A 15245-nucleotide genomic window follows, 5' to 3' on the forward strand; every position below is an offset into this window, starting at 1 on the left:
TCAGTTTCCTTTTCATGCCACATGCCTTGGTAATCCCTTTTTTCTCCCAGGGTTTCAACCACCCTCTATCTCTAGCTCTAACTTCTCTCCTGTTCTGTGATTGTGACCGTCTGCCTGTTGAACAACTCAACCTGATGACCCAAAGGATTTAAAACTTAATATGGTGGGAAAATAAAATTAATAGCTCCACCTTACCCTCACTACTAAATTAGGCTCTGGAAACCTTGATTAAGTGGTAGGCATTGCCATACTCTGGTATTCTAACCTGGAAGCTTTGGAGTCACCTAGATTCTGACCTCTGTCTCATTCCCTGCATCTCATCAATCACTAAACACTATTGAATCTACTTCCTAAATGGCTCTTGAATCTGTCTCCTCTCACTCCTTTGACCCTACATTAATTTAAAACTATTAATTCTTGCCAAAATTATTGCAAAATGTTTCTAGTCAGATCTTACTGACTAATCCAGCCAATACTCAATTCATATATCACCTGGCTTCTTCCAAAATAAAATTTTAAAAATGAAAGTGTGTCATTCACCCACCTAAAAACTTCACCAGACCTCCTTGTTGGATAGAATGGAGATGAGGCTCCTTAGCTCCTTATTCATAAAGATCTGTTTACTTTTCTTCTCACTTCCCCTCTTTCTGATATCTTCACCCCCACCTACTAGTGGGCAGGCATATATATTTTATGTTTCAGGGCCACAAAATTTCTCGCTGTTCCCAAGCATACTGGGTCCACTTCAGGACTTTTCATACAGAATGATGCTACTTGTAGAATGTCCTTTATTCCATATTATGATTTCTTCACCTAAAAACTTCTTCTAGACCAAGCTCAAATACTATTTTGGTGAAACTGTTCCCTAACACCCTCAAACAGCAAAGGTCACTGTGGCTTCTGTGTTCTCACTGTCACTTTGTTTGTTTTAATATTATAGTAGCCCCTCAGTATGCGTGAGGGGTTGATTATAGGACACCCTGGGGATAATAAAACATACAAATTCTTGTAAAGAATGGTAAATATGGTACTTTCATATAACTTGCACACATATACCTGTGTACTTTAAATCATCTCTAGATTTAAAAAAAAATAATTTGAAGGTTGATTTGTTTATTTTTGTGGTGCTAGGGAGAGAACATAGGGTCCCATGCATGCTAGGCAAGTCCTCTACTGCTGAGCCACGCCCCCAACCCCTAAATCATCTCTGGATTACCTATAATACCTAATATAATGTAAATGTTACACTTTTAGAGAATAATAACATGAAGGAATAGTCTGTTGATGACAAATCAGATGTGATTTTTCCCCCCAATAGTTCAATCCATGATTGGTTGAATCCTGGATGGGGGACACACAGATACAGAGGGCCAACTGCACTTGCCTGTTTGCATTTGATAAATAGACAAGGAGTTCTTTGAGGATGGTAGACTGTTTTATATATCTTTATATTAAAGGATTAGCATTATGCCAATTACAGAGTAGATGCTCATTAAATACAGCTAACTGTTGTTTTTCTCTGTGGATTTTGTATTTTTGCCAAGATATTTAATAAATGAATTTCTGAAGCAATAAGCTACTCAAGTAACTGTGGAAACTGAAAAACATAAAAATTCATAGTTCTGTACTGTCATACAATAATACCAATTTTGATTTCTGCCAGAACTGATATTCAAATATTTTCAGTGACCATCTTTTTAGTTATCTTCTTTATACTTTGTGTACAATCTATTTAGGAGTTGCTTCTTATGAAATTATTTGGTTTCAAAAACATTCTCAAAAATGCAAATCAAAACTACTCTAAGATTTCATCTCACTCCAGTCAGAATGGCAGTTATCAAGAATACAAGCAATAACAAGTATTAGCAAGGAAGTGGGGAAAAAGCACATTCACACATTGCTGGTGGGACTGCAAATTGGTGCAACCACTATTGAAAGTGGTATGGAGATACTTCAGAAAACTTAGAATGAACCCACTATTTGACCCAGCTATCCCACTCCCAATTTATAACCAAAGAACTTAAAATCAGCACACTACAGTGATGCAGCCACATCGATGTTTATAGCAGCTCAATTCACAATAGCTAAACCATGTAACCAAACTAAGTGCTCTTCAACAGATGAATGCATAAAGAAAATGTGGTACATATACAAAATGGAATATTACACAGCCTTAAAGAAGAATGAAATTATGCATTTGCATGTAAATGGATGGAACTAGAGAATATCATGCTAAGTGAAATAAACTAGTCCCCAAAACCAAAAGCCAAAATTTTTTTCTGATAAGCAGTAGGGAGGATAGGAAAAATGAAGGAACTTTGGTTCGTGTAGAGGGGAGCGAGGGAAGGGGTGGGATTGTGGGGATGGGTAGAAAGAGATAGACATTATTACCCTATTTACATGTATGATTTCACTACTGGAGTGACTCTGAACCATGTACAGCCAGAGGAATGAGAAGTTGTGTGCTCCACTTGTGAACTATATGTCAAAATGCATTCTACTGTAAAATAAACAAACAAAAACCCCATTTTCAATATTGTTTTAAATAGCAAGCATTTAGGAAGCAAAATAATGCAATTATGCCTTCCTGTGGCAGAACAGGAAGCTGGCAATATAATAAATATGAACAGAGAAAATGCTTTATTTGCATTATAGAAAAGTAGGGTGTGTTTGATTTTAATCTATGTAGAATTTCCATTTTAGTTATGCTTACAAAGTGAGTATTTTTGCTTTTTTATGTAAGAAGATGTGAAAATTGGTAACTCTCAGGAAAACAAAGAAGCTTTGAGCAAATGAGAATAAAAACAACATACAAAGTTCTAAGTGATTAGAAATAACTAAATTTCCACTGACAAAACTTAAAACTATAAACTACATTTATTATAGATAAAGTTCCGTTCTGAGAGAAAACCTTAGCATCTATTTTTTTTCCTAAGAACAAGAAGTAGAAGAAGAACACACTATTCAAAGCTGAGTAAGAATAAAGAGGCCATTTATTATGATAAAGAGGTTCATTCATCAAGAGGACATAACAATTGAAAATAATATGTGCCCAACTTGAGAACACTTAAAAACATAAAGCATAAGGGAACTGAAGGGAGACATACTGCAGCACAAAAAATGTCGAGGATTTTAATACCCTATTAATGACAATAGACAGATCATACAAACAAAATCAATAAGGAAACACTGGACTTGAACTATTCTTTAGACCCAATGGACCTAATAGACATATATAGAATATTCCATCTAATATCTACAGAATAGATATTCTTAAGTGCACACAGAAATCTGCCCAGGCTAAATCTTAAACCACAGAATAAGTTTAAACAAATTTAAGAAGATTGAAATCATATCACATATTTTTCCATCCACCATGGCATGTAACTAGGAATCCATAATAGGAGAAATCAAGGAAAGGTAACAAATATGTGTAACTTAGATAATAGACTCCTGACAACTCTTAAATAAAAGAAGACATTAAAATGGCAATGTAAAGTTATTTAGAGATGAATGAAAATGGAAACACAGCATACCAAAACTTATGGGTTACAGCAAAAATAGTCATAAAAAGGAAGTTTATAGCACTAAATGCCTACATAAAAACAGGAGGAAAGTCTCAAGCAAACATTTTGCCCAAAGAATTAGTAAAAGAAGAATAAACAGGCTCAAAATCAGCAGAAGGAAAGAAATAACAAAGATCAGAGTAGAAGTTAATGAAATAGATAAACACCAAAGAAAATTAAACTAAGTTTTTTTTAATGAAAATAAAATTGACAAGCCCCTAGCTAGACCACGATAAAAAGATAGAAGACCAAACAGGCAAAATCGGAAATGAAAGAGGAGATATTACAACTTACAAATAAGAAAGATCATAAGAGCCTACTATGAACAATGTCTATATACACAAACCAATTGAACAATGTAGGAGAAATGGATAAATTCCACGAAACATTTAACCAAGAATGAATTATGAAGAAATCAGAAATCTGAGCAGAGTGATAATGAGAAAGAAAATTGAATCAGTATTTAATAGTCTTCCATCAAGGAAAAGCTCAGGACCAGATGGCTTCACAGATAAAATTTTCCAATTGTTTGAAAAAGAACCAATCTTTCTCAAACTCTTCCAAAAAATTGAAGAGGAAGGAATACTTCCAAACTCATTTTTTAAATAATTTTATTTTATTGATTTCTATGTGATGCTGAGGATCAAACCCAGGCCCCTGTACATACTAGGCAAGCGCTCCACCACTGAATCACAACCCCAGTTCCTTCCAAACTCATTTTTACAAGGATAAGGATAGCTTTACTGTGATACCAGAACCAAACAAAGACACAACCAGAAAAGGAAAGTTGAGACTAGTATCACTGCTGAGCATAGATTTAAAATCCTCAACAAAATACTAGCCACAATACATTAAAAGAATCATTCACCATGACCAAATAGGATTTATCCCTACAATGCAAGGATGGTTCAACATATGCGAATCAATGAACATGATTCACCACAGTAACAGAATGAAAGCCAAAAACATGATCATCTCAATGGTAGCAGAAAAAAGTATTTCACAAATTATCATCCCTCATTTGTAAAAATTCTCAACAAATTAGGTACAGAAGGAATGTTTCTCAACACAATAAAATCTACATAATGACAAAACCATTACTAACATACTCCAGAGTGAAAAGTCAAAAACTTCTCCTCTATGATCAGAAACAAGACAACAATACTCACTAGCACCATTTCTTTTCACCATTATATTGGAAATCCTAGCCAGGATAATTAGTCAATAAAAAGAAATAAAAGGCATTTGAATAGGAAAGGAAAGAAGCGAAATCACCGAAGTTTTCTAAACACATGATTTTATATACAGAAAACCCTAACAACCCCATCAAATGGCTGTTAGAACAGATAAATAAATTCAGTAGGTTTCAGGACATAATATCAACTTACAAAAATCAATCACAATTCTATAACTAACCACATACTATCTTAAAAAGAAATTTAAAAAGCAATCCTATTTGTAACAGAATGAAAAAAAAACATTTCAGAGAAAATTTAACCAAGGAAGTGAAGATCTATATACTGAAAAATATAAAACATTAATGAAAGAAACTGAAGAAGACACAAGTAAATGAAGAGGCATCCCATGTTTATCTTTTGGAAGAATTAATATTGTTAAAACATTCATGCCTCCCAAAACAATGTAAAGATTAAGTGCAATTCCCATCAACATATCAATGACATTCTTCACAGAACTAGAAAAAAAAATTCTGTAACACTATGGAACCACAAAAGATCCTAATTTAACAAAGTAATCTTGAGCAAAAAGGCCAACTGGATTTTTAAATATATTACAAAACCATAGTTAAAGAAAAAAAGAGAGAGAGAAAAGAACCAGGGGGACATTGATTCGGGCAGAGAGTCCTTGGGTAAGACCCTAAAAGCACAAGATAATGAATGCAAAAATAGACAAATGGGACTCTATCAAATCAAAACTTATGCACAGAAATGAAACAATTAATAGAGTAAGGAGACAACCAACAGTCAGGGAGAAATTATTTGCAAATCATACATCAAGGCTGATACCATAATCATAAAGGCCTAATATCTAAAACATACAAAGAACTCAAATTAATGACAGGAAAAAAATAATCCTATAAAAATAGACAAACAACCTGAATAGACATTTCTCCAAGAAGTCATACAAATTATCAACAGATACATGGAAGAATGTTCAACATCATTAATCATCCGTGAAACCAATTAATACCGCAATGAGACATCACTTCATATCTATTATACTGGTTATTATAAAAAGATTTGAAAGATAAAAAATGTGGTGAGGATGTGGAGAAAAGGTAAACCTGTGTAGTTGGTAATATTTTAAGAGATTAATCCAACCATCTTGGAAAACAATATGGAGGTTCCTCGAAACACTAAAAATTTAATTACCTGATGATTTAGCAATCCTACTTCTGGGTATTTATCCAAAGGAAATAAAATCAGTATGTTGAAGAGCTATCAGTACTCCCATGTTCTTTGCAGTTTTGTTCAATAGCCAAGAATGAATGCACCTTTAAAATGTGGTACAGATATATATTGGATTACTAAATCCTTTAAAAAGGAAATTCTGGCCCAGCATGGTGGTGCATGTCTGTAATCCCAGTGGCTCAGAGGATGAGGCAGCAGGATCTCTAGTTCAAAGCCAGCCTCAGCAACAGGGAGGTGCTAAGCAACTTAGTGAGATCCTGTCTCTAAATAAAATAAAAAATAGGGCTGGGGATGTGGTTCAGTGCCCTGAGTTCAATCCCCAGTACCACACACACACACACACACACACACACACACACACACACACACACACACAAAAGAAAGAGAGAGAGAGAGAGAGAGAGAGAGAGAGAGAAATTCTGTCACTCACAGAAACATGGACAAACCTGGAGGACACCATGCTAAGTGAAATAAACCAGGCACAGGGAGATAAATACCCACATGATTTCATTTGCACAAGGAATCTAAAAAAGTCAAACTTACACAAGAATATGGAGAAAGGATGGTGATTGCCAAAAGCTAACCAAAGTAAGACAAGAGAGGGGGAATTAGGAAATGGAAGATATTGGTCAAGGATACATAGTGTCAGATAGGAGGAAGAGATTCTGGGGATCACTCTGCCTGGTAACTATAATTAATAATATTGTGTTGTATATTTCAAAATACCTAGAAGAATGGTCTTTAAATTTTCGTACCACAAAGAAATGATAAGTACTTGAGGTGATGGATATATTAATTTGATCATGTCTCCCAAGATATAGATGTATCAAAACATCACACTTGACCCCCAAAATACATACAATTATCAAAATTTGTCATTTGAGAATAAAACAATGACTAAACAAACTGGAATACTTAATGGGTGCTCAATAAACATATTTGGTAGGAATATCAAAGGACTATTCCCTTTCTAGCAAATATTTATTGATCATTATCTATCCACCAAGCACTATTTTAGGATACTGGTTTTGAAGGAAACAAAGATCCATTTCTGCATGGAGTATACAGAAATAACAATAGATATAATAAACAACTGAATTTCCAAGTATGTTAGATGGCAATAATTGTATACGAAAAGGAAAATTAGTAGAGTGAGGGAGGATTAGGAATGTTATGGGTGGGCAGCAAGGTGAATATCAAGTATGGTGGTATGGGTGATGGCGGGCATCACTGATTCGCACTTACTTTGAGTTTGCAGCCTTCATTCTGGCACAGCTTCTTGACAAGGGCTCCAATGATGATCATAACAGTTTCTCTGATGTCATTGCTTGCAAAGGAACCTTTGAACTTACTCTATTAATAGGGATAAAAGAGGCCATTAAGACATTTAAATATTTCAGAGGGACACTTTTAGGAATAAAGTAACCAATAACTTGAGTAAAATATTTTCATGTTCCTGGATACCAAACTCAGAAGGTTGTTTTTGAAACATTTAGAAATTCACTATCTAGTTTTGAATGAAGAGTTAAAAGCATGGGCCCTATCCTGGTATTCCTAACCACGGCCTTTAAACTCTTATTCAAGGGTTTATGGATTGGGTTCATCAGGTTAGTCAGTGAACCACAAAAAGTTTTTAAAATTTAAATATGAATGAAGTTGGGCTTCATTGTTTTTTACCAGATTCTCAAGTAGGCTTGTTTTCCAAAAAGATTACAGACTGTTCCACTAGATCATAAGTGGATAAGTATAATTTTCTAAAAAAAAATCTTAGACTCAAGAGAAGTTGGGTCTGCACTGAATATAAAAATTTAAATAAGGGAATAATTGTATCTCCTCAATGTATCTGTATAAATACCATAAAGAATTTTAACTCAAAGGAAATTTTAAGTTGCTTATTAAAGCATAACCTAGACTTTTCCCTTCTAAAATGTCATCATTTCCCACATATGAGAAGTGAGTCTTTAAGTTTCCATAATGTATCGTTTATGCTAATTAGTGAGACTGTAAAGACACTAAGTGAAATATTTACTGTGCAGTCAAAGATCCATGGATAGAAATAGTCCAGTGAAGTCTGAATGTGAAATACTCAGAAGGTATTCACAGTTTGTAGTCTTCATTCTGATCTGAACAACTTTTAATTACTGCTTATATTCTTGCAGGTTTTCGGTTTGTTTTTTGCTTTTAGCTGCTGAGAGTCTTTATTTTCCCTGAGTCTACTTGACTTACAATGAGTGTTCTCAGGAGTTCCTCATCAGGATGGGAGGCAAATCCACAGGCGTAGAGAAACCTCTCCTGGAGGACAATGCTACTGTCACTCTTGAAATCCAAAAAGTCCAAAATGGCTTCTAATGAGGCTGGAGTCTGAGCAGAGGTGACAGCATCCACCAGCTGAGGTCTATGAAAAAGGCATTGTCACACATATCAGTGCTTCAGGTGCTTAAGGAATTATTAAAAACCTCGACCACTCACAGACTCTCCACTGATTTGAATTTCTTGAAGAAGTGAAATATTTTTATTTGAACAACAACAAAAAATTCTTCTCAAAAAGATCCCCTTCCCATTTTATTTAAATTGTTCCCTCAAGTTTTCTTTTTCTCATTTAAACAATATATGCATAGAATATACAAGCTAATTTTACTATATTAACCTAAGTCAAGAATAATTTGAACATTTGTAAAATTAAAATTATATAAATAATATCATAAATTAAGCTCAAATTCTTCTCTATACCAGTAATATATAAAAGGGGTGGTTCATCAAATTGATATTTTTTCTATTTTTTAATATCCTCAAGGGAAGTAAATAATAAATATGATCAAGAATAAACAGACTTTTCAGATCAAAAACAGAATTCTCTTCTTGATTGTTTGAGTCCTTTGAACTCTGACAGCTGCTGTGGGGGCGGCGGCTGCCGTGTGTGTGTGTGTGTGTGTGTGTGTGTGTGTGTGTGTGTGTGTGTGTGTAACTTGGCCAATTTCCATTTTTGATTATGTTAATAGAGTCTACTTTCTTTTTTACACATGTTAATGAATCACTCTTTCACCAAATATTGCAAAATGTTGTGAATTTCTTTTCTCTAGATTCTTTTGGTTACTTACGACAGTTCTCAATTTTCTGTATAAAATGAGACATCAGTTAGATTTTAATGAAATCACATGTTCAATGGAAAAGTCGTACCATTCTTGTTTGTTTCAGTCAACTCTGAAACCTTTTCAAACATAAATTAATAGCTTGAGAACACAATTGCAAAAACAGCAAGGCACCCGTGTGCCAGGGGGTCCTGATGAAGCCCTGGCTTTACCTCTCTTATGCGCCAATCTAACTCTAATTTAAAATATGTGCATCTTGAGTCACTCTTAAAATTTGTTCTGGGATTTTTGGTTCAGTGACCATTAAGTCATTACATTATGGCATATATAATTGTTGGATAAAAATGTAGAACAACAGAATAATTGATTTGGAGGTGGGGCAATTGATTTAGAAGGAGTCTTTCTTGATTGATAAAAATGGTAACTCAGCAGAGTTTCCTGACAGATCAACCCACTGTAAGTTTGGGGAACTTACAGTACTTCTTTCTTTTCAGTCTTCAGAATTTGGAGGATGTCTTCTCTCTTTGCAGTCCTGAGGTGCTGCACAAAGGCCAGGAAGTTTCTGACAGCTTCAGCATTGGAGAGGTTGTCAGGCTCCAGGTGTTTCCTGATGGACTGCCAGTGTTCTGACAGCTACAAAACATAGCCACAGGCTCATGTCCTGCTCGTAGATCTGAGCATCCACATTTACAAAGGCTGTTCTCCCCAGAAATAAAATTTTCCTTGTATCTGACAAGCAGAAGATGCTTTTTGTATCTTTGCTCAGTATGGTTCTTGTCTCCCTGCCCATATTACACCACTCCTGAAGGCCAGAGGCAAATTGAGAGGCATGCTAACCCTGAGTGCCATTCCTCTTAGGAGGATCATTTTTGTCTATTAGTAATAGATTTGAAGGACCTTGGGAAATAAATCACTTGTGCCGGGGCATATGGTCATCCCATGGCTATACTAAGATATTATATCGGAGACCAGACTTTGACTATCCTAGTGAAATTGTGCAGAATTTTAATTAACAGCAAGATATTTTGTAAGGAAAAAAAAATCAGAACTGCTGAAGTATTGTAACAGGTTTCTGATTCATTTGCCCCTCACTGGATGGCACTTTTTTCAATAGTTTGGTTTCATACTCTTTTTATAGTATTGTTTGTATGAAATTTAATGTTTTACTGTTACTGAGATCTGAACTTATATCTATGTTTAGTAGAGTAGTATATACATAAAGGCAATTCTCTCTCACACACACGCTGCAATTATTCTACTTTGGTTTTAAAACATAATTCTAATTGATGACATATTTAAATAGTAAATAATTCTAATTGATGACATTTTCTGGCTTGGAGAAAAACTAAAGAACCTATTTTTCGTACTTGACTATTTTTTTTTTTCTGGTAAGTTGTTTTTATTTATTTATTTATTTCATACATGACAATAATGGAATGCATTACATTCATAATTACCATTCACAGCACAGTTTTTCGTAACTCTGTATATAAAGTATGTTCACGCCAAATTATGCCATTATACATGAGCTCTCTCTTTTTTTGCATTAAAATTCTTAATACACCTTTATAACACAATTTATCATATCTCTGTTTGCACACAAGGCATGTTGGCACCAAATTCACATCTTCATACGTGTATTTTGTATAATGATGACCCTCTCCTTCCACCATCCCTGCTATTCCCCTTCTCTCTCCTTTTCCCTCCCACCCCTATTTCCTATCTAGAGGTAATCTTCCTCCTACGCTCTCACTTCCTACCCTACTTTGAGTCATCTCTCTCTTTTTTTTTTTTGATGGTTTAAAAGAAAATTGATGTTTATTAGCCTTCAGTAAAAAAAAAAAAAGATTAAAAGCCTGCTTTCATTTTATTCCAATGTTTCTTCTAAAGAATTCTCTGTAAACAAATATCAGTTCCATTAACCTCAAGTTAAAAATGAGCTTGTACTGTATTGCTCATAAAACATCTCACACACTTGCTATTTATGGTTTTATATTTTCTGTACCAAACTACTTGGGTTTTATTTCTCTAATCATCATGGAGTTTTGTTCCCTATTTATTTTTTTTTAATTTATTTATTTTTATTGGTTGTTCACAACGTTACAAAGCTCTTGACATATCATATTTCATACATTAGATTGAAGTGGGTTATGAACTCCCAATTTTACCCCAAATGCAGATTGCAGAATCACGTTGGTTATACATCCACAATTTTACATAATGCCCAATTAGTAATTGTTGTATTCTGCTAACTTTCCTATCCCCTACTATCCCCCCTCCCCTCCCCTCCCCTCCCTTCTTCTCTCTCTGCCCCATCTACTGTAATTCATTACTCTCCTTGTTTATTTTCCCATTCCCCTCACAACCTCTTATATGTAATTTTGTATAGCAATGAGGGTCTCCCTTCATTTCCATGCAATTTCCCTTTTCTCTCCCTTTTCCTCCCATCTCATGACTCTGTTAAATGTTAGTCTTTTCTTCCTGCTCTTCCTCCTTGCTCTGTTCATAGTTGCTCTCATTATATCAAAGAAGACATTTAGTATTTGTTTTTTAGGGATTGACTAGCTTCACTAAGCATAATCTGCTCTAGTGCCATCCATTTCCCTGCAAATTCTATGATTTTGCGTACTTGACTATTTTTCACCTAGCTGTACAGAATATGTTAAATTGCATCAGTGACCTCTAAATTTCTAACTCTGTGATAACCACCATTCTCCTGGTTTTTAAATTATTCATCCCTTCTTATAAGCAACAGACACTTATTTTTCTCTTTTGCAAATCTCTTTTAGCTATCTCATCCAAAGAGGATATTCCAATGCAAAATTCTAGCGATATTTAACTTCATATTTATGAGGTTGTTTCTGAAGCCAAAGAGCACATCTACATGAATTTAGATTTTTTTTCTTTAGAAAATTGCTGTAGTAACATCATACTGAAGTTGGAAAAGCAAAGTCCTCAATAACATAAACACTTTCTGCAATAAATAATCTTAAACGGCTCATAATGTTTAATAACTGTGGTGGGGGACTAATAGTTCACAACATAAGAAAATATGATTCCTTTCTTTAGTCATTCCCTTAAATAATTTTTATCTCATAAGACATTGGAAAATTAAATGGCTGTGGAAGGAAAACAAATAAAAGAAGAAATAGAGTTTGAAAATTATAATGTCATGTTTCAAAATGTTTCAATTTTCCTCTAATCCAATTTACTAAATTTTATAAACTAATCAGGTATCAGACTGTTGTCCTTTAAACAAATTGTGGTGTTATTTTCTGATGACTGCATTTTTCTGAACATCAGTAATGTTTGAGGAAGGAGCTCTGTATAGTAGCTACACATAGAACTTGCAGCCAAGGTTTGCTCCAGACAAGTAGTTAAATATTAGGAAACGCAGAGCCTTAAAGTCATTTCTGTGACCATACAGCACAACTGATTCATGCAGTCAATGAAGTTTCTCTTTGTTATATTGAAAAATCTTACAATTGGATCTATAGTTTGCCTTTGAGAAAGAATATCCCCTTTGTGGCTGTAGTCATAGAAGACACTGAAGTATGGTAGAGACACGTACCTTAATTCAGGCAGAGAATTTGGAATCCTCCTTAATCCTGAACAACAATACTTAGAACATTAGGATCAATAAAGTACCTTACATCTGAAAAAACCTATATACAATTCTGCCCTTACAAAATTCAAACACTTGCCTGTGTTCTTGAGAACATTTATTTCCCCCAGCTTCATTAAGTCTTCCCTCCCATAACCTAAATTCCAGGTTTGATTTTCAAAACGCTGTCCTTAAGTCATAACATGTTTTGTTAAGCAAGTAGTAATTATTTCTTCATTATTGTTATATCATGCATCATCTCAGGATTGTGTCGTTCAGGCTACATCACCCTCACTTTGTGGTGGCTGGTAGTTCTTTAGAAACTTTCTTCATAAAATTAGCTGATGCTTCCAATGGAGAGAAAAGGAAAATAGAATCTTAAGCCACTATTAGCCCTCAATTTTTTCATACTTACAGAAGGGCATCTTTTACATTCGCTCTGGAAGACCTGCCCCACTATAGGGATAGCTGTGTATTTTGAATCAACTGCTTTAATTACTGCTGCAACCTGCTTTCCAGGTTTGAGTCTTGGGCCTGCTTCCGTTGTCCTCAGCTCTAATTTCTGCCTGCATAATGCCAAAGAGAAATAGCACTTTATAAGCATTCTTCTGAGTGAACAATACAAATTGTCATTCTTTTGAAAAACAAAATACACAGGTTATTCAGGTTGTAAAAGTTCAAACTTGGGTATCTCCAGGGGATAACTGAAACCTCATGATAATTATGAAGTCTTTATAAAGCAGTGATTTTGTTCAATGATTCAAAAGTTTGTCAACTTTCAAAATATTATGACAAGAAAATAGAGGAGAGAAAAATTCTCCTCCAGGATGCAGAACCAGATGTGAGATGTCAGCCAGCTTGAATTTAGCCCAGCTTTCTGAAAATGATGCTTGAATACAACCATGCGTCACTTATTAACAAAGACAGTTAGGAAGGCTTATTTTCCAAAAATGGACTTAACAACATTTTCATCTAAAATTATCTTCCAGAACTTAATCTCTCTGCCATCATCTCCTTTCTTGAAATGGGATAAGGGTGCCCCAACTAAGAGAGAACAGTAAAGTGACATAGTGTGACTTCTAAAGCTCGGCCATAAAAAGGACTTCATCTTTCATCTGGCACACCATCAGCACATAGGCCTCTGGAGTCTTGAGTTGTCACATAAGAAGTCAGTATTCTTTCTCTCACATGTGGAAACTACAAAGGAAAAAGTAAAAGAAGGATGGGCGGGGGATCTCATGAAAACTGAAGGGTGATGAGTAGAGTAGAGCAAAGGAAGCAGTAGGAAGAAGGAGAAGAGGCAAAGGGAAAATACTGGAGAATGATACTGGCCAAATTCTATTGTGATATTGTGTGTATATACAGATATGTAACAATAAATCCCACCATTATGTACAACTATAATGCACCAATAAAAATTTGTGGACAAAAACGTCTGGCCACTTGAATAGGCCATGACCAGAGATAGAGAGAGATGTTTGGGTCTTCTCAGCTCAAGTATCAGACACATGAGGGAGCAACCTTAGAATAACTCTAGCTCTAGCTTGTCACTGTCGTTGCTTAGCAGACACCAGGCCAAGGCAAGCCCAAAATTATGAGAGAGAATAATAATACAGTGATCATTGCTTTTTATACCATTGAATTTGTGGTGGTTTGTTATAAGGAAACAGAAACTGGAAAGACCTGATAAACAATTTTAACCATTTATTTTATATAAGAATACATGAAAACAATAAAGAACATGAAGTAGAATGCAAAATTTAACTCCAGATGAGACTTGTATAAAATTTCAAGGTTTTTATGGTTTGAGACACTTCTCCTCTGATTTGCATCCATCTAATTCTGATGTTAGGAGCAGTTCAAAGGGAATTTTTGAAAAGCAATGGCATAACATATAATTCACTTACTGTTGAAAATGTCTTTTTGAATTAAAATATCAAAATAAAACAAACAGAGTTGAAATTTCAGTTCTTAATCTTGTTAGAACCATTCTGATCAAAGAACTGGTCTTAAATTCATACAACAAGCTCAAATATTTACATGCTATAAATCTCATCAAAAATTGTGTTACATTTCTTCACTATGGAACTTTTCATGTTTCTTAACAATAACTTTAAAAACTCTCAAGGATGCTGGGGGGTGTGGCTCAGTAGCAGATTGCTTGCCTAATGTGTACAAGACCCTGGGTTCGAGCCCAGTACAACAAAAAGGGGGGGGCAGGAAAAAACTCCCAAAGAAATAAAATGCAAATGCCACCATTTTTTAACTATAACATTAAAAAACACAAGAGAAATTAGAAAATGAACTAGTAGTTTGTCTTTTTTAAAATTTAAATTCAAATCAATAAATAATTCTAATGAAATTCTATTAAAAATGGTATTCACCTTGTGCCATGTATTATTATAGATGATGTGAAAAATAAAGGTGATTAAGATGTAATCTCTGTTTTCAAGAAACCCACAGTCAAATAAGGGAACACCACACACACACACACACACACACACACACACACACACACACTTATAAACCAAGTATAATGTCAAAAAACAGTAAAGGA

The 15245-nt window shown here is 34.6% G+C and overlaps 1 protein-coding gene across 2 annotated transcripts in view; it reads right to left on the bottom strand.

The window, feature by feature from the left end:
• The window catches only part of Mttp (microsomal triglyceride transfer protein), an 80887-nt gene that overhangs the window by 20027 nt on the left and 45615 nt on the right, over nucleotides 1–15245 (bottom strand). For both annotated transcript variants that reach the window (XM_078021883.1, XM_078021882.1), the window contains 4 exons: nucleotides 13104–13254; nucleotides 9560–9717; nucleotides 8222–8390; nucleotides 7241–7348 (listed from right to left, as the gene is read on the bottom strand). In XM_078021883.1, coding sequence (XP_077878009.1) covers nucleotides 7241–7348; nucleotides 8222–8390; nucleotides 9560–9717; nucleotides 13104–13254 — 586 coding nt within the window. The remainder of the gene's footprint in view (nucleotides 1–7240; nucleotides 7349–8221; nucleotides 8391–9559; nucleotides 9718–13103; nucleotides 13255–15245) is intronic.

The sequence above is a fragment of the Ictidomys tridecemlineatus genome, chromosome 9 (assembly GCF_052094955.1).
Source record: "Ictidomys tridecemlineatus isolate mIctTri1 chromosome 9, mIctTri1.hap1, whole genome shotgun sequence".
Taxonomy (NCBI): domain Eukaryota; kingdom Metazoa; phylum Chordata; class Mammalia; order Rodentia; family Sciuridae; genus Ictidomys; species Ictidomys tridecemlineatus.